Below are 19,151 nucleotides of genomic sequence, written 5' to 3'. Positions count from 1 at the left end.
ATTCACTACAATAGCGATAGGTTCAAACAATTTTTGAATATATCGCGCTGCACTACAAGCAGGTTGCACTCATCACCTGTGTATGTCTGCAATCATAGATTGAATACAATACCGCTCTTTTTAAAGATAAAAATCTTACAGGGGCGAGTGATTAGCATGATATGTATATTCTATAGAATTACGATCCAGGTTTTTATCTCTGCTCTTTGACATCTATGGTTCAATTCAGAGGTACCGCGTGAACATACTAATGCAGCGCGATATATTCAAAAATTGTTTTCACCTATTGCTATGGTAGTTAATCTGATTATCACTTCACTTCGCCGGCGAATTGAATTGAATTGAATGTACAAACTAACCTCTACTTCTTGTCGTCTGGTCCTGCTTTGAGCTTTGCTTTTGCAGATCCCTGAGAGCTTTCTGTGCATGACTAGCCTCTGTTTCCAACTTCTTCTTCTGCTCCTCTACCTTACCTCTATCCTCTTTCTCCTGCTCAAGTTGTTTTAATAATCTTTCTAGTTGTTCTGCAGATTAAAAACAATGGACAGACAGACGAGATGATGTCGATGATCACAATGGTATGTGTGGGTTAATGTTGTAAATCAAAATTCAAACCATTTCTTCTTCTTTAATTGATTTGGTTACAACTATAAGTATTTAAAAGCTGCCATCTTTACTGATCCCCCACTACACTCGCTTCCCAGGTTGTATCGTTATGGGCTATTCCATTTAAAATCCACACTACCCCTGTGGAAGATTTAGCGAAAGTCTTTGACAGAGGGAGTATATATCTTGAATAGAATAGACAATTGGGTAACTTCCATTTGAAATACTCACTCCAGTTGTGGAAGCTATAGGAAAAGCCATAATACAGAGGGAGTATGGGTTTCAAAATGATTTACTCTGACCAATTACATTTGAAAAACATACTCCCCCTGTTTCCAATATTTCCAAAATCTTCCACAGGGGGAGTGTGGATTTTAAATGGAATAGCCCAATGCGGGCATGATCCACAGTCACACAACAGCATGGTTTCATGGCTCTGACCAGCGCCCGAGCAAAGTTATTGGTAATTGGGATTGCGGTCCATCATAGGGCTGGAGAGCGTAGATGGTAGAGCACTAGTCTCGCAAACCAAAGGTCGCTGGTTCAAATCCCTATTAATTGCTCCCCTTCTTCATGTTTTGGTTACAAATTGATACGTTAGTTCTCATTAATTTGAAGGGTTAGATAAAATGCTGGCCAGCTGGCTGACAGCAATATTACGGGCAGTAGGTTAAGGAGGCTGTGTACTCTCAGACATGCATGTAGTAAAAGTGCAATAACTTTGTAATTATTCGCATAAGACATATAAAAGTATACATTTTATGAAGGCAAGACATCAATAAATCTTAATATAAATACAGATTTGGGGTAAAAATAACAATTATGAAGAAAATCACAAAAGAGTGAGTTTTTGGCAATATTTGTTAGGTACATCATAACAAAAAAAACACTCTTTCCAAAATATTTTATTTTGTTTTTAGCTCAATCTTGAGGCTCCATTCCAAAAACGTTTTTTTTATTTTGTTGATATTGGCCTTATTTTTTGAGATATTGACCATATAAGGCATCAAATTGAACTTTTAAAATTCACAAACGCCTATTTGCACAAAATGATGCCTAAAATCGGAAATAGACCAAAATATAAAAAAATGAGAAAACCGTTTCTTGAGTCGATCATTTTTTACTATGATCATATTTGCTTACCTGTAGATGCTGTATTTATTGAGTTATCGTGTACCTAAATCGTCATTTTACCGAGAAAATGAACATTGAAATAATGGCCGTTGAAGTTTAAAGTGGTCACATTTTGCACTTTCATCGAATCTCGCAGGAGAATGCACCAGTCTTTATTTTCTACCTTACATTACATAAACATCGGGTAAATCCACGGCCCCTTGAGAAGTTTGAGCGAAATCCATTCATAACTTGATATTTAAATCGGGGGAAAGAACTTGGAAAAAACCCACATTTTATCAGCTAAAACGGAGCCATTTGACCACTAGGTTTTTGTGATTCCGTGGTGTTTCCATAAGATGCGCCAAGATGCAGATAAGCGTCGGCGTATGCGTAAAGCGTATTTGTGCGTTAACAAATTGCCCGATACGCAACGCGATGCGTTGTTGCGCGCGTGTACCCTGCTGGTACAACAAAGATTTTCTTTCCTTTTCAATTTCAAACACGAGTGGAATAGTGAAATAAAATCCTTAAAATATTGCAGTTGGAGTTTACAAATCTGGATTTTCATTCCTCGTATTTATAAAAAACATAACAAAGTACAAACATATCAAAAAAACTCAATTTTGCGATAGAAACAATGTCTAGAGTACACAGCTGCCTTAAATTGAAATTCATTACTTAAGTAAAAGGGCAGCTATTATGCTTCCTAAACTATTGCTCAGTCCTAATAACAATCAACATTTTTGTCATAAACTTACGTCTAAATTGAGAGACCTCTTGCTCGTTATGCCTTGACGACTCTGTGGCTTCTGTTAGTTTTTCTGCAAATAAATGTGTGCACAACATTATTGTACAAATTAGCCTAGAATCATTACTAAAAGATATGCAAAATTTGTTACCACAAAATAAAAAATATATAAGTGGATTAATATTAATAATAAAAACTAAAAACAGGATAATATTTTTGTGTTATCTGCTATGTAACAGCTTCCATGAAACTATCTATGAAATATTTGAGGTTATCTTCATTAGCCCTTTTTAACATTTTGTACCAAACTACAATATTGAAGAATCTTCCCCAACTTTGTAAAGAGCCTATTGACACTGTATAAATCGCAATACCGCATAAAGTACTATTCACCCCTGTCCCCTCTAAAACAAAGCTATTCTAATTATCATCATTATATAATTAAAGACAGAGATAAAAAGAATTTATCGCGTCTGACGTAATCTGTCAATTAAACTCGAGCACGGTTTGTTTACAAGTGTCATGATGATGACTTGCTGAACGCGGCGGTATAACCGGTCGCCTTATTGTTAATTTTGCACTTTCATACATGCAAACCATCTCAAAAGTCAGGTCTTTATAGTAGGAAACTTTCTTTGGCGAAGGCACCATGTCAACAATGCCTAGAAAAGCTGCTTTTTGCCTTGTAAAAGTACGTAATTTTTTGCCATTTGCCGCTGTTCCTTTTCTCCGATCAGCACCAGATAGATCGGTCTTCCTTTTACGCGCTCTTAACCTGTGTTAACCAATCAAGGATCGTAATTGACAGTGACATCAGACGCGGTAAATTCTTTTTATCTCGGTCTTTAATTATACTAACTTGTGAAATCAAAATTGAAACAAATGACAATAAAATTGGGATAAAATTGCAAATTAAGTGTGCAACTTCTTTTTATCTCCATAATGAGTTCATCCATTTGTGGTATGAGAAAGAATTTGCAAAAGAACTTAATAAATATTTGAAAATAATAATTATGCAAATACATATAATGCACTAATCTAAAAGGTGAATTGCACCTGAACAATTGTCTAATGTCTACAACAAACTACTGTATTTTGTCAAATAGTCGCCCCCCTCAAATAAACGCCCCCACCACTTTTTTCAACCAAGATTTTTCAAAAATGCAGATATTTCCATGCTATCTTGTGTAGTAAGCTTACCAAGTTGCCCACATGGTCGATAATAGCGTCACTTTTTGGCAAAAATCTGGATTGGAAACCCGGAAGTGAACCAGAAATCGGTGTTTCTAGTTCATAGTTCGTCATTTTAGAGTGAGTTTTAAGTTTACCTAATGATTTTAACGGGAATTATCGTTCTAAAATTGACCTTGAATAAACGCCCCACCCCCTTGGGAAAATGTAACCCGGGGCGTTTATTTGACTGAAATACGGTAAATGAAAATTTAATCCTATGCATTAACATACTAAAACAAAACTAAGTTGCCTGAACAGAAATGTTATAATTTTGAGTGACTGTTAGTTGTTGCACATACTTTGTGTATCCTGTAGTAAAACACTTTGCTTCCTGAGGTTCTCCATTTCCCTTGCCAAGTGTTCTGTGTGTGCAGCAAATCAATCAATAACAACAGTGTTAGGCAAAGCCAGGGTTAGTAAAAGAACAAAATCATAACATAACATATGGTATGTTAATCAATGTGAACTAATATGTGGCACGATCAAGGGAAATGAGTCAGATGTCGCTAATATTGATTTTGAGATATTGGCAAAGAAAGTGTTAAAATTCTTTTGTTTTAATTGTGTTCAGCGATTGATAAATTGATGTAACTTTGCAAAGGAAAGTCATATCAACATGGGGTTTTCAGTTTCTGAAAGCTCTAAATGTCCTCTTTAGAAACTTGTGTAAAACTTGACATGTGACTCATTCCCCTTGATCATGTCACATATATCCTTGTGGTTTCTTGATAAAAAGAGGAATCTCTGATTATTATTTATAATACCTATACCATAGAATTCAGTCTACAAGAGTTTGTTTTTTTGATGAAAGGCAGACACCTTCCACTAAAACTTTACAATAGATTGGTCTTACAATAAAATAAGTTTATACAACCGCCTGAATCATAAATATAGATGCTCAAACTCCAAATAATGTTTTTGTGGGGGGTGTCTGCCTCATCTGTTTTGTCAAAAAAAAACCACCTCACTCACTCATTTAGAGACACATATGCTTGTAGGTGGAATTCTACGGTATAATCTGTGCGCGATCTGAGTTAGGGCCCATGCTTAACTTCTTAATCAACTTGCCTGTCGGCATAGATTGAAACAGTTGCTATGGTTCACAACTTCCCAATCAGAATTTCAACTTGCCAGGATATTTTATAAATATTGTTGCTAGATGTATGCCAATGCAGACTGCAATTCCGGCAAATACAGATTTGCATGACAAAACAAAAAAAACCCATAAAATCAAGACATCGCCCATCTTGTTTGGCGCTATACAATGGAACAGTTTATAGTGATCTCCGATTCATCCCTATGAAGAAACCACAACAATACTTAATAAAAATATTCAGGAAAAAAATCTAACTGGAATACTACAGTAATAATTTCGTTTGAATGAACACAGCAGCACATGGTCATATTTTAAAGGAAAAAAGGTGTGTAGGGTGAAAATACTGGTCAACCCAATCAAAAGACATCAGATATACCAACCAATCAGGAGCGAGTTGGATTCACTTACGCGGGTGTGTATACATGCGTTTGTTACGCTATATACGCAAGCGTTCATAATGCTGTGTTCATTCAAAGGAAATTCTTACTGTAGTAAGTTCAATTATGAAATTGCGTATAGTTCAACCGGTGGTCCGGGTACGCACTAGGTGAGGTCTCCTGCCCTTTTATGTGCCAATGGCCGATCATTGTCTTGTTGTCATGACCGTTGACCAGCCAATCAGCATGATTGGTAATCACTTCTGTGTTCACGCTCGTGTACGCTCGCCAAACAGCACACACCACAGAAGTATTAAAAAATTTACTTTTACATTAATACATTGCAATAAGGCTAATGTCATGCTGATACTGGAGCAGTATCCACTCTGAAGCCTCGTGTTGTGATTTTGGCACATGAGATTTGGCGCAGTAGAATTTCCCTTCCAAGTGATGTTTATTAGGCTTTGCCAAAATGACGCCATTTTTGAGCAAATGCAGCATTTGCCTATACGATACAGTCTCCATTTTTAACCACTTAGTGTTTTATATTCCCCCCTTCATTTTGTGCTCTGATAACCCTGGTCTTCTTTGTCTTGCATTGAGATACTTTTGATTTCTTGCCCCTGAGGGTGTTACTGATATTCTCCTTCAAATTTGATGCATGATTGTCATCTCAAGGGGGCTGAGTGTCTGGCTCTCTTTCCTTCTGTATCTGGGCTACATGACTTGCTAAATTTACAGGCAGGTCACCGCATTTCATGCACAGTGAATTTGGATACCTTACCAGTATCACAGTACAGTACTGGTGCTGTATCTTTCAAGTGAAATGAACTTTAATAGCAAAGAGGTCACATTAGTATTAATTTTGAACTCATTTAGATTTTCATAAAATGAAACGAACATAGCATGCAGACTAATTTTAGCGCCATGAAATGCTTTATCCAAATAATGTTATGTGAAAATCTTAAATAGAGGACATTTTTTCCCAATGTGGCTTCCCAGCTATAACGATTTTATTACAAAATCTCTAACAAGTAACAGTGCAGAATTCTATGCATAGCAACTTTTCTATATTTTATATATTCAATAGAAATAGTAAATAGATCATTCATAAATGCAGTGGAAGAAAATTCAGATCCTTGTGGCATATTTTAATTCCCATTGAAAAATCACATCCTATGTGCACTAAAGTAAATTTTTTATTACTTTAGTGGTCCGGGTACGAGCTGGTGAATTGCGATCGCGTAGAAGTGACAAGGTCGCCTACTATGCGCCGCACCGACGACCAATGGGTCAACCGGCTTGTTGTCAAGTGTGTTGATCAGCCAATCAGCGTGATTGTTTATTTCTTCTGTGTGAACACTCATCTACGCTTGGCGCACAGCTTGTACCACGGAAGTAATAAAAAATTAACTTTACATACGGTACTATAATAGACCTATTACTCTTAAGAAGTCTCAGATCATTCAGATAAGTTTAGTTCATAACTTCCCATTCCAAATGTCAGTAAGGGTGTCAAACTGAACAAAATTCTAAGTGAGCTATAACTATTTTGTGTGTGTTGAAGGGCATGTGTTGAATACTCACGCTGTGCTTGTACAGCTTCTGCTGATTTTGATTTGGAGGTCTGCTGTTCACTCATAAGTTGATCTACAAAGAGATATAAACACAATATATAAAATTAAAAATTAATAAATAAAAAAAGATAAATTATTTTCACATTATTAGAATTGTCTTGTATGGTTACATTTAGCTTTCTTGTTAACCAAGCTAATACCCTAGTTAAATGAATAGAATCACAGCAAATTTACCTCTTAATTGTAAGATCTGGTCTTTAACTTCTTTAGCTGATGTCTCTGCCTTATTTAATTGCTCTGGAAAACAAACAAATAATTATGTTAATTTGAATTAAAACATAAACTTACACAGGACAACTGGTTATCATAACCCTCTAGCCAAGAATGGTCACAGACCATGACATCCAAAGCTACCAAGTTGTGGCACTGTTTCACTGTACTCAGTGTTTTTAAACAAACAAGTGAATATGACTCATTCAGCTGCCAAGCAGGCGACTACAAAGTTTCTCCATGTACTACAATTTGAAGCCAAAGTGGTAATAACAACTGGCAGTAAAAAATGGTCAAAGTCCCCCGACAGTTTTTGAACATAAGCAGGCCTTGCCGTTTTAGGCGAGCGATCGCTCTCGCTCGCCACTGCTTGCCCAAACTCGATTTCTAGCGAGCGATGTTCCACTCGCCATATAGACACTAAATATCACTCTCTGCGAAATGCCCCAAATCAGCCAATTCAGCATTTATTCATAAATACATGAGTACCGTTTTAAGACCGAAGCGCTACTTGATAATATCCAAATATTTATGAAAATTCAACCACTCGCCTAGCATCATGCTAGCAAGTGATTAACCACTCGCCTTTAAAATCTAGATGGCAAGGCCTGCATAAGACAAGTAGTGAATATGCATATACAGTGTAAATTATGTTTTTCTTGATATGAAAGCTATGTATCATAACAACACCTTCCTCACCTTGTAGATTTTCCGCTTTTTCTGAGGCCTCTTTAGCTTCTTCTTGCACCTGCTCTAATTTCTCATGTAGATCGCTATTCTCTGCACTTGTGATGCTTTCCTGAATCTCTAGAGATGCTAGCTCACCTGTGAGGATTGAAATGATCAATAAATGATAATCAATAACATGACCTTGTTAACATGCTCAACCAGTGCTTTAGGTAAATGCTATTTAGTCATAATGTAACATCTGGTTGTAACAACTTGGCTATGCTGATAAATAAAAAGTAGTTTGCGTTTATCAATTTGGTGATAGTTGAAATGTTTGTTTCAAATATATACTAGAATTATAAAAAAAGTTGAATTTGAAGTATCGGTACCAAGCAGGACACAACTTGCTAGTCATCTGCTGTGATATTCCATTTACAGGCTTAGCGGCGATCCTGACTTTTAGACCACCGCGCTATTATAGGGCTCAAATATTACTATTTTATCAAGGTTTAATATTCTGACAAGCTTAAACTAAAAGTTTCATCTTAGGAGTCAAGCTTTAAACTATTAAGCAAAAATATCCAACAAGCTAAAAACGATTTTTACCCGTTTTTTAACAAGCAGAATGCAGCATTGGTAAATCGCACACAAAATGATACCCTAAAACAGTTATCTTACTACCTGCCCAGCACTTTCACAATTCTCAATTGGCAATGGGCAAGTGCTAAATTCAACTTCAAGACCTATTATCAAGGTTACTTTTAGATGGGTTTTTGAGGCAATTATTGCTTCCAACCAGTGCCAAATCTGGGACCTGGTTGCTAAATCTGCCCTGTACACAGGCTAACTTATAAACCACTGTGAGGATATTTAGTTCCCATCTAAAATCTTTATTCTTTTTATTGGATAGTTTGATCATTGAGATGCAAGACGTGGTGGCTTCATGTGGGAGAATCTTTGAATGAAAGCTTATATAGGGCCCAATAATAAGTGATTTGGGACAAAAGACAGTGCTTGTTTCTTCCTAACCTTTGACTTGATCAGCTTCCTCTTCAAAGGCATCTGCTCTTTGTAAGGCTTCTTTTAGTTGATCTGAAATGAAACAGAAATCATGACAAAACTTGTGAATAGTCTATAATGAACCAATTACATCAAGAACTAGTAAAAAGAAGAGAAGGGGTGGAAGAGGATGATGGAAATGAGAAAGAAGAAAATGAAGAGGAGGAACAGGAAGGTGGAAGCAACATAATGAGGAAAGTGAAACAACAACTTAAAGCTTGAGGTACATGTGCCTGAATAGAGGTAGTCATTGTGACGTCAACGTCGTCATCTTGTGGGTACAGAGTGCTTTGTTGCTAAGATCACCGCATTGACGCTTGACTGAAGAGGTGCGTCACGCGCTGCGACTTCCGCGTAAGCGGGGGCGTAATGTCTAACGCATGACATGCAGAATGGCTGTATCCATAAGATGGCGGATCCCGCGAAAAAGGCTGACGGCCTCTATAACAAATGCATACTTGTCAACCCTAAAACCTCACAAATAGGGACACATGGCAAAATCGCTCCCTTTTATGCTTTTTGTTTCAGTAAAAATAGGGACAATCTGTATTAAATAGGGACAGTTGGCAGGTATGCAAATGTGTAATTCACTTTTGAAAACATATTTTTCATTCAATTTTGATTTTTATCAACTTCATTCCATTAAGGGGTACTACACCCATTGCATTTTTTTTGCGGTTTTTTGCATTTTGTGAAGAAATGAGAAAAAAAATTGGCCAAAGTGGTATGCAAAATGAAGGGGCAAATCTTCTCGTTCTATTGGTGGCATCGGTATCAACGTAGCTTACATGCTTTTTTAGGTAGAAGCCAAAAGGTGGTACATCACTGGTGTTTTAAATTCACTTCATTTTGGAAAGCTTAATTTCAACGGATTTCGTTAAAATTTTGGATTCGTGTTGCTAACGCATTAGAGAAATAATGTTGATAGGTAAAATGGGAATAAGTGGTTCCTGATGGCTTCAGGAACTTGGTGATTTTCAGTGTTCCACATCTATCAAAAACGAACTGGTTAAAATGCTTCTATTTTCAATGTTGAGCTATATTTTGTATTTTTAATTAGCGACATTATTTCACTGAAACTTAATCAAGCCATAGGTAACAGGTTATCACAACCATACTACAGCAAAATTGAAAAAAATTGCATTTTTCATCATCTATACCACTACATTCCGAAAGGCTCGTTAAGCTTAAAATCCCGATTTTGGTAACTATTTTACCGTTGTTTTCTAATCCATTTCAACTAGGAACTCCAAAATTGATACAGTGATATAATATTTTAAGTGGATTAATGTTATTAGTGTCTTACCTATGATTGTCGCTATCCAAGGCAAATAAATCAAATATATTCCATAGAATTATGCACGTCGCCACGGTATTCCGAATTTTGACACACGCGAATCACCCACAATCCATTGCGTAACCGTCGATCTTCCTTGGTTATAACCAGTTGCCGTGTTTTATTGTAGGCCTATGTATATATTTAGGTATTTTTAAGCTGAAATTCCGGTGTAGGCTCCTATTGGGCAATAGCCTACGGAGCCATGGAGTAGGAAAAAACTAATTTTGGACAAGCCAAGACGGGAGGGGGCAAGGAATTTGGGACAATTTGGCAGATCGAAGGGGGAAAGCGATATTTGGCGCACATTAAAATTTCGTGATCCACAGCCTCATCCACCCCACTTTTCTCAAAAAAAGTTGAGATTTTTATATCACTGGAAACCTCTGGCTACATAATGTTTATGCACAAAATATTTCTTGCAGATTAATTCGTTTAGCAAAGATATCGTGAAATTTGAATTTCGTTCTGGCGCACCAAAACGAAATTACAACGCATTGTCTATGGAGCAGTGTAATGCACATAATCATGCATAATTCGCGAACGCAAAATCGGAATCAACTGAAATTTTGGGAATAGGCCCTATGGTTTTTTCGTGGATATCTAATGCAAAATGACATAGGCCTAAATAGAGGATGCTAGGATCACGAAATACTCCTTTAAATGGGACAAGACTGATTTTTAAATAACACGCTCAAGGTTTTGGAATCACGTCACGCCAGGCATATGCCTACAGAACTGAGTTAGAAACGCAGTCAAAATATGAAATTTCCTGCACGTTATCCGGCATGCTCTATATAACGTAGGCCCTACGCTCGCATTTAGACATTCCATCTAGACAATTTTAAAGGCCTATCCAGTGATCCCAGGAAAGTATAAAAAATCAAAATTGTTTATAATGTCTAAAAGTAAAGGATAAGTCATTTAAATTGTCATTATAGGTATTTTTGAAATGTAGGCCTAATATTCCTAACAGCAGTAGGCCAATTGACAAAGTTGAAGCCCGATATAATGTAGGTGGCCTATAGGCCTAGGCTTAGCTAATTAGATTCGTGTAAAGTGTCTGATTTTTTCCCGGGATGAGATTAATTGTCTTTAATACTCGGCGTTTGGCTAAACCACTAATACTAAGCTATGTTAGCATTTCTATGACACTGTATAACAGCAAACAGGGACAACAAAGGCGATTATGAAGGCCGGGGAAGGGATAAGAAATTTCAGTTGGTAGGCCTATGGAAATCCCCCAGTGAGCCCCTTATCATGCTTATTTCATCATCTAATATTTTAGTAGTGCTATATGATCCCGGGCTATAACCTTTAACTTTCATTTTTCTGTGTTACTTTTAAAATGTAGGCCTATTATTAAATTGCGGAATTGAAGGCCTATACTCGTGCTTTTCACCGCTGATTCAGTTTATAGGCCTATTATCGCAACTCGCCATCTGAGGTGGTGAATTGCTTTCCCCATGCCAACAAATCTTTGCCCTCCCCACTTTGACATGCCAACCCCCCTCGACATACCAACATATATTGCCCCCTACACCTAGACCTATGATGGCAGCCGGTATTCAGTTTTAGGCAGGCCGAGATGGGACAAGCAAGTTTTGGCACGAAGGTCTATATTATTGCAAAAGCCAAGTATTAATATACCCGGGATATAGGCCTACTAGCCTATAATATTTAATATGTTCACTTTTTCTATTCACTTTATTTAAACTATACCATTTAAAATGCATTGTTAAAATGTCTTAAATTGCGGAATTGAGCAAATTTCTTATACGTCCAGTGCCGTACATATGGGGGCAATGGGGGAAGCTACCCCACCCCCTGTGGGAAGTCCGCCCCTTGAATGCGGTCGTCCTGAAGAATTTTACTAGGGTCTTTTTTGTACTTTTGAGCCTATTTTGTTTAGTTAAATTTCCCCCTTGAATGAGGGTTGCCCCTTTAACTCCTTCCTCCCCTAATAAAGTCCTAGCTACGCCCATGATCCCCATGACGCCACTTCACGCACAGGGACGGGGGCACAACATACATTTCTGGTGGGTATGCTCCTAAGGTGTGCTCCCTCTGAATTTAGTAGGTGGTGGGTCCCGGGGAGCGCCGGGGGAGCTGACGGCGTCATGCCGGAAAGGGATATTTTGGAACTATAGAAGGGGGTCTTTTGGAGCTGCATGCGAATAGTCAAAATTGAGTCTTTCTTCACTTTCTGGTTGAATAACACAAAAAAAAAACACACCCAGAAATGTGAAGAATGATCGAGCAATTTAGGTCTTTTAGAGCTGAAATTGTCAAGTTTCCGTGTTTACGTATGCTATAATAGCTCTATTTTGGTCACGGGTCTTTTGGACTGAGCTGTGGAATCCAAAAAATGGAGGGGTCTTTCCGGGAGAGCATATACCCGTATGGTCATTGTGTTAAGTTCCAACGCTTAAAATTCAATTTTAATAAGACGACGGTCACAATCTTGATTTTATCATGGATTTTACCAAGAGAAGGCGCTAGGCATACATGCTGATGTTTGAATCTGGCAACACGAGAACTTTGAACTTATGCGCTAGTCTAGTAGCCGTCGGCCCTGTTCAGTTTTTATACACGCATTTGAATAGGGATTATTTTGCGCACTTATCTAATGTTTATGGAGCACATTTTCTTCATTAGTTTGTCAAGTTGATGTCAAATGTTCTATTCTATGTTATTTGGCAATAGTGTTTTTTTGCCTATAGTACGTCCAAACATGGTCCAAAGTTGTAATTTGTTGTTTTTGATCGCAAAGGTCAGATATTTTTATTCCCAATTTAACTGTGCACCCGCTCGAAGGCTTCGCAATAGTGCAGAATTCGGCGAAAGTTTGACGGTAATTTTGCCTTTTTGGACACTAAAACGCATTCGATCCCTAATTTTATTTCGACAAAATGTCTGATTAGATATAGCATAATGGGGCGGCTACCAAATCTTAAAGAATTATTTTCAAAAGTCTGACCTGTGTATTTCCTATTGGTAATACAAATGACGTGTCAGCCCTAAATATACATAGGCAGGTCGTATTTTGGACTGGTAGCGAGTCTAATACTGTATGTGAATATCGATGTATGTTAGAAGCGGCAGAAACAAACCGGTTGTGAAGGAGACTACGTGGATCGCTAAAAATAAGCGTCCTTAACAACCAGTCAACTTTAAGACAAATATGTGAAAACGGACACTTTTTCGATGTTTTTCATATTTTTTTTATTTCACATGATCAGTGCATATATCGCCTAGCTATAAATGAAAAAATATTTTTTTAGACCAATCAAACCAATATATGGGTGTAGTACGCCCTTAATGCTTTCATTGATAAGACAAATGTTACCATCATGGTCTTACCTTCTAAACTTTCTATTTCTTTGGTTTTCTGCTGCAACTCTTCTGTTAATCTCTTCTCCACAGATTCAACTACAAAGACAAATAAAATATTAAAAGTTAATCATCTACTTTATTCTATTTAATTATTTCAATAAAACTATGAAAGCTTTCAATACTTCAAAATTGATATATATATAAGGCACAATTAGATTACATTATTTAAGAAATCATAGTGACATAATAACCATTTTGATAAATTATCTCAGGTTAATACTAAAGTTGTTTTAGCAGAGTCCTTTCACACCTGCTTATGCCCTTTCATTACATGAAAAGAACATAGTCACGCTGGGGTGACTTAGGGTCACACAGTGTATGTTGAGGGCGCGCTGAGGGCACGGTGGCTCAGTGGTTACGGCCTTGGACTCATAAACCGAGAGCTTGCTCGATGTACGTGGGTTCGATTCCCCGTCCCACCACCGTGTTGCGCCCTTGGGCAAGGCGCTTTGCTTCGCTTGCCTCACCCCACCCAGGTGCAATGGGAAGCTGTTAGGGGTAGTCACAGTTGTTGTACTGATGGACCCTGCGCCACTTGTAGGCTGCAAACGTGGTTCCGACATATTCTAATGACGGCGGAATAAATGTAAAGCTTTGAGGCTGTTTATGGCATAAGGCGCTAAATAAATGTCTGCATTTTTTTTTAAGGTTTGCTTGTGAAAGCGAATGAGATGGCAAAAATTTTTTGTGATTTAACTGACCAGGACCCAACAGCCATACACCGGCAATGTGTGAAAGAACTCTTGATTAAGGGTGAAAGGCTAACGGAATGTTATGTCATTGGATATAATATACACACAGCACACAGAGAGACTGAAATATGTATATAAGTCAAATGTATAGCAAATTGGTTTACAGTCAAACTCAATTAACTCAGGGAACTTTAAAAAAGGTTAAAATATCAATTATGTCAATGAATAGGCCAATATCTTAACTGGTGGAGATAATCAAACCTTTTATATGATTAATTTATAAAACAAGACATGTGGCGCAAGAATAATTAGGATTGACATAATCACTTGAAAAGGAGAAATAACAAACTCAAACAAACAAACAAAAAACAAAAGAAAAAAAAAAACATTTTCAAATAATAAAAGAAAGAATTTAGTAACGCAGCAAAACAAACAGAAATAACAAAATTAATTAATAATTAGATAAAATGGTAGGTAGAAAAGATGGTGAATCCTTTTGTGTCAATTGTACAAGACTTTGAAATTGTTATGCTCTCAACTCAAATCAAATCAAAATTATCACATGGACATTTTGGGTAAACACTAATTTGTTACAGAGTTAAGATCCAAAAGTCTTCATCAATCAACACTTTGCAAGATCACATAAGATTTCAGGCTATAATGGCATCCACTACAACATAATGTCATGATGTGGAGGCAAAGAATGGCTACAAAATTAATTTGGGTAAATTTGGATTTTCTGGCCAAAAGACTGGTGACTTGTCACTGTAACACATATGCAGGGACTTTACATAACTACTGTCATGGGCTTTTAATGGAATGAATACAGTATAAATATAATAATAATAATTCAAAGGATAAACCACAGTTAGTTGTGAAAGAGGAAGACATAACAAAAATAGAAAAGTTATTAAAAAGTTAGAGATATTTTTGTCTGACCTTGGGCGGAGGCCAGTAAGGCTTGTTGATGTGTGGAGGGTTCAATGGGTTCATCTAGAAAATAGTAAGAAAGAAGTAGTAATGAGCAAGCTAGATGTCAATCCACTATGGCACAAAATTGAAACATTTCCCTTTCTTTATTTTAACACAAATTTTAAAGCTTTCTCTGAAACAGGTTTTAAAATAAGTTACGGTCTTGCAAAAGAAAGAGAAAAGTTTCTTTTTGTGCGAGGTATTACAAAATATTATTTCACTCTGTACATTCTACCTATACTTAGCCTATACGGTATATATTTAGGGTATTTATAGTAAATAACACTGTACTAGTTAAGTATAGACTACTATACTTAGCCTATACGGTATATATTTAGGGTGTTTATAGTAAATAACACTGTACTAGTTAAGTATAGACTAGTGTGCTGAAAGAAGCCACACAGTTAGACACGGTTTTATTACATTTCACAGAAATCAAATGGAAGCCTGTCTTGTCTGCATGGTTAGGGTTTCTTTTACGCAATGTTTAATTGGGCTCTGTGCTGTGTTGTTTTTGCAAATATTTGAAGACTGAACATAGAAAAGCACCTGTTTTTTGGACATTTCATTTCATAACAGATTACCAATTCATATTAAATGATTCTCCATTGCAAAGAAACATCCAAAATAAGTTTAACTTTCTGTAAATGTGTACATCCATATCAAAACGATGCACTTGTCGGCTGCTGCATGTGTCTCATTTCACATAATAGTTAGGAATAAAACCAGACTCATCTTCAAAGTGGAGGTCACTTCAAATCATCCCAAGTCACATGGTTTAGGAATACAGAGAACATTCCTTATACAATTTGACTTGGGGACTTGGTGACCTACACTTGATATGAGTCTGGTATTTATTCCTAGCTATTATGTGACATGAGACACATGTAGCAGCCGACAAGTGCATCGTTTTGATATGGATGTACACAAATAGTTTTGCCAAAGAAATAATTATTGCCTGGTATACTGAAGTGTGCCGGACTTAATGAATCTTCTCAATAAAGCTAGTTGTCTCCAAGTCAGGGTCAAAGGTCAGGATTAGGGTTAACTTACCTTTGTCGTTCTCTCCTATATGATTATGCAGCGATTCCAACTGGTCTGGCAGCATGGTATTAAGCAAATTATTTTTATCAGGCATGGCCGTTAACTGCTTCTCAGCCTCCGTTATTACAACTTCTTCTGCGCAAATTGACAAAAGGATCAAATAAACCATTACAGGGTTTGAGAAATTGATCGCCAAAAAAAAGGTTTGGTCAACTTTTTTTTTTTTTTACAATCTATTCATTGGGCTATCCCAGTTGAAACTCATACACTCCATATGGAAGATATCCACACAAGGAGTGTAAATTTCAAATGGAGTTACCCATTCAGGTAGCCACATTTGAAATACACACTCCCTGTGCATAAGATTAAGGGCATGTCTTCCATAGGGGGGTGTATGCCCCAATTTAAACTTCGATCCGATCTACAGGACATTTTTTGGAGTAATAACATTTCACATCCCTATCCTGAATGCATCATCATATTTTAAGAATATTATATACCGTGTGTCGAAAGTCCGTTCCGCCTATATTCCGACTTCCCCTGGAGCATAGCCTCAATATGAAAGTACCCCCTCTGTTTATTTGCCTTTGGGCTACTAGCTGCAATGAACCTTAAGGCTCATTGCAGCGAAAAAATATGTCGGCCATTGTTCTAGAATTTTAGAGCTAATTTTGTATGTTATGGCAAATTTAAAGGTCTGCAAACCTTGATTTTCAATGGAAAAAACAACAATAACTGAGGTTTGCAGACTTTCGGAGGTTATCGACCATAAAAAGACAACAACTTCAAATAAATTGCTAAGTGACATTTATATTAATCCAAAACAATAACCAGTAACAAATTAATAGTGTAAGTTTAATTCAAAACATGTTAAAATGGTTTTCCTATGGGGGGAGGAACAGACTTACGACACACGGTATATTATTGATAATTAAAGGTTTCACCAGAGAATATAGTGCAATTTAATTATTTATTCAATAAGGGACATCAAAATCTTTGGTATAATCCCATAAGGCTTTCTGTATGGATCCATACATGTGTCACACAGATGCGCACATCATTAGCGAACATTGTTACTGCTACCGTGCTTTGCACAGTAACAATGCAATTCGATGTGCGCATCGGTGTGACTTTGAGCAACCTTTATTTTATCAATGTCTCTGTGCCTCATTACCTCTTTGACGGTAAACTAAACTGAGCTCAAAAAGAATCACAAGGTCATATCTTAAAATCCTGTCAATCAAAATGAACCAAAATTACACCCAGGGTTACTTCAATACTCTACTCAAAACACATGTCAGTAACCAAGCAGTTGTCCAACTGACACAACAGCAAAAGGCACTGACACAGAACAGCTTTCTGGACCACTTTCACAGCCTATTATTTGGCACCCAGCACAAGAAATCTGTGCGAATGCATACACGATCCTGGCACAGATGATGAAACGGTGCTGCTGTTTTGTTTTCACACACTTTCTTCACGAAACAGGTCTTGTTCCACACTATTCCACTTACTCTTTGGGAATTATCACATGTGCAAGGATCTTGTACTCATTCTCACAGATTTCTTTTGCTGGGTGCCAATTATTGGGCTGTGAATGTGGTCCAGGAAGCTGTTCCATGTCAGTCCATTTTGCTGTTGCGTCAGTTGGATAACTGCTTGGTTACTGATATGTTTTTAGAGTAGAGTATTGAAGTAAGTATGTGTGTAATTTTTGTTCATTTTGATGGACATGATTTTAAGCACAGATGTCACAGGCTGACCCAAAAAATCCTGAACACGGCCGGGGGTCCGGGGCCCGCTTAAGGGCCCTGGTGGGAATCAGGGGAAGCCCGTCAAGGGGTCGAGGGGCGAAGCCAGATGGTTTCTGTACATTTAGCACCACAGTAAAGGCCATTTCAGAGGGTAAAAAGAACAGTTCAAAGCTCCTGGCTTGTTCTACACATTTAATAAAAAGTGCTTCCTTCTTCCAGAAAACATCTGTTAAGCATTTAGCTCTTGGTCCAGGGCCACTCCAAAAGCGAAAAAAAAAAAAAAAAAATTTTTTTTTTTTTTTTTGAAAATCGGATTTTTTTTTAATCCCCAAAATCCGAAATCCGGATAAATCCGAAATGTGACATCTCTGTTAAGATATGACCTTGTGAAAAATTATAAGTTTCTTTTTGAGCTCAGTTTACTTGTTTTACATTACATTCTCACCTTCAATTATTCTTTGACTTGGTTTAGAGTTTTGCCTTTCCATTTCTAGTTGCACTGTAAATAAAAAACAAACAAAAAACAAAATTAGTACAACAAAATTTGGATCTTCTCTATTATTGTTATACATTCAAAGATATTTTGAACAATGAAGACTCTTAAACATAAATGATAGGCAACTTGCAAAAGTGGTGTCATTCAACTTAAGGTTTCTATAAGACATTTGTTTCCTTCTGCTTTATTTTTCAACTTGAATTTCAAAATAAATTTTTTGAAAAGAATGCAACATTTTGTAACATATTACATAAATATAGACAAAAAGAATATCGACCGTTACAAAGACAAGTGTCCAACTACCACAAATAACATCCATCCAAATAGTAAAATCTTATAATAATCTTTATATCAACATTTGTATATATGTCCCTTGCACCTTGTTACAAAGCATATTAAAATATAGCACATGACTTGGAAAATGCTCAATCTTAATTTTCAATGCTGTCCAAGATGTTCTATAAATTTATTCCCCACTTAGCTGGCATTACCCTCTTTCTTCATGCAACCACCCATCAGCCGATTCCTACTTCTAGTCTATAGTCTTGTACAAAAACCAATGGGACTACATTTGGCACTGTTACACTAGTACTCACCTTTAAACTGTTTTGTTGCATCTTCAACTGCTTTTTGCATATCGTTGTCTGCTTGTTTTAATTTTTCTGCAAATGAAGCAAGAACAGGTGTTTTGATAAGTGAAACTGCCACAA

The 19,151-nt window shown here is 36.9% G+C and overlaps 1 protein-coding gene across 1 annotated transcript in view; it reads right to left on the bottom strand.

Moving 5' to 3' along the window:
• The window catches only part of LOC140148319 (uncharacterized), a 106,158-nt gene that overhangs the window by 7,680 nt on the left and 79,327 nt on the right, over nt 1-19,151 (bottom strand). The window contains 12 exon segments of the mRNA XM_072170227.1: nt 360-524; nt 2,481-2,543; nt 4,003-4,065; nt 6,764-6,826; nt 6,988-7,050; nt 7,723-7,848; nt 8,722-8,784; nt 13,451-13,519; nt 15,115-15,168; nt 16,201-16,326; nt 18,391-18,444; nt 19,038-19,103. Coding sequence (XP_072026328.1) covers nt 360-524; nt 2,481-2,543; nt 4,003-4,065; nt 6,764-6,826; nt 6,988-7,050; nt 7,723-7,848; nt 8,722-8,784; nt 13,451-13,519; nt 15,115-15,168; nt 16,201-16,326; nt 18,391-18,444; nt 19,038-19,103 — 975 coding nt within the window.

The sequence above is a fragment of the Amphiura filiformis genome, chromosome 3 (genome assembly GCF_039555335.1).
Source record: "Amphiura filiformis chromosome 3, Afil_fr2py, whole genome shotgun sequence".
In the NCBI taxonomy this organism is placed as follows: domain Eukaryota; kingdom Metazoa; phylum Echinodermata; class Ophiuroidea; order Amphilepidida; family Amphiuridae; genus Amphiura; species Amphiura filiformis.
This window is presented reverse-complemented; position numbering and strand designations above follow the sequence as displayed.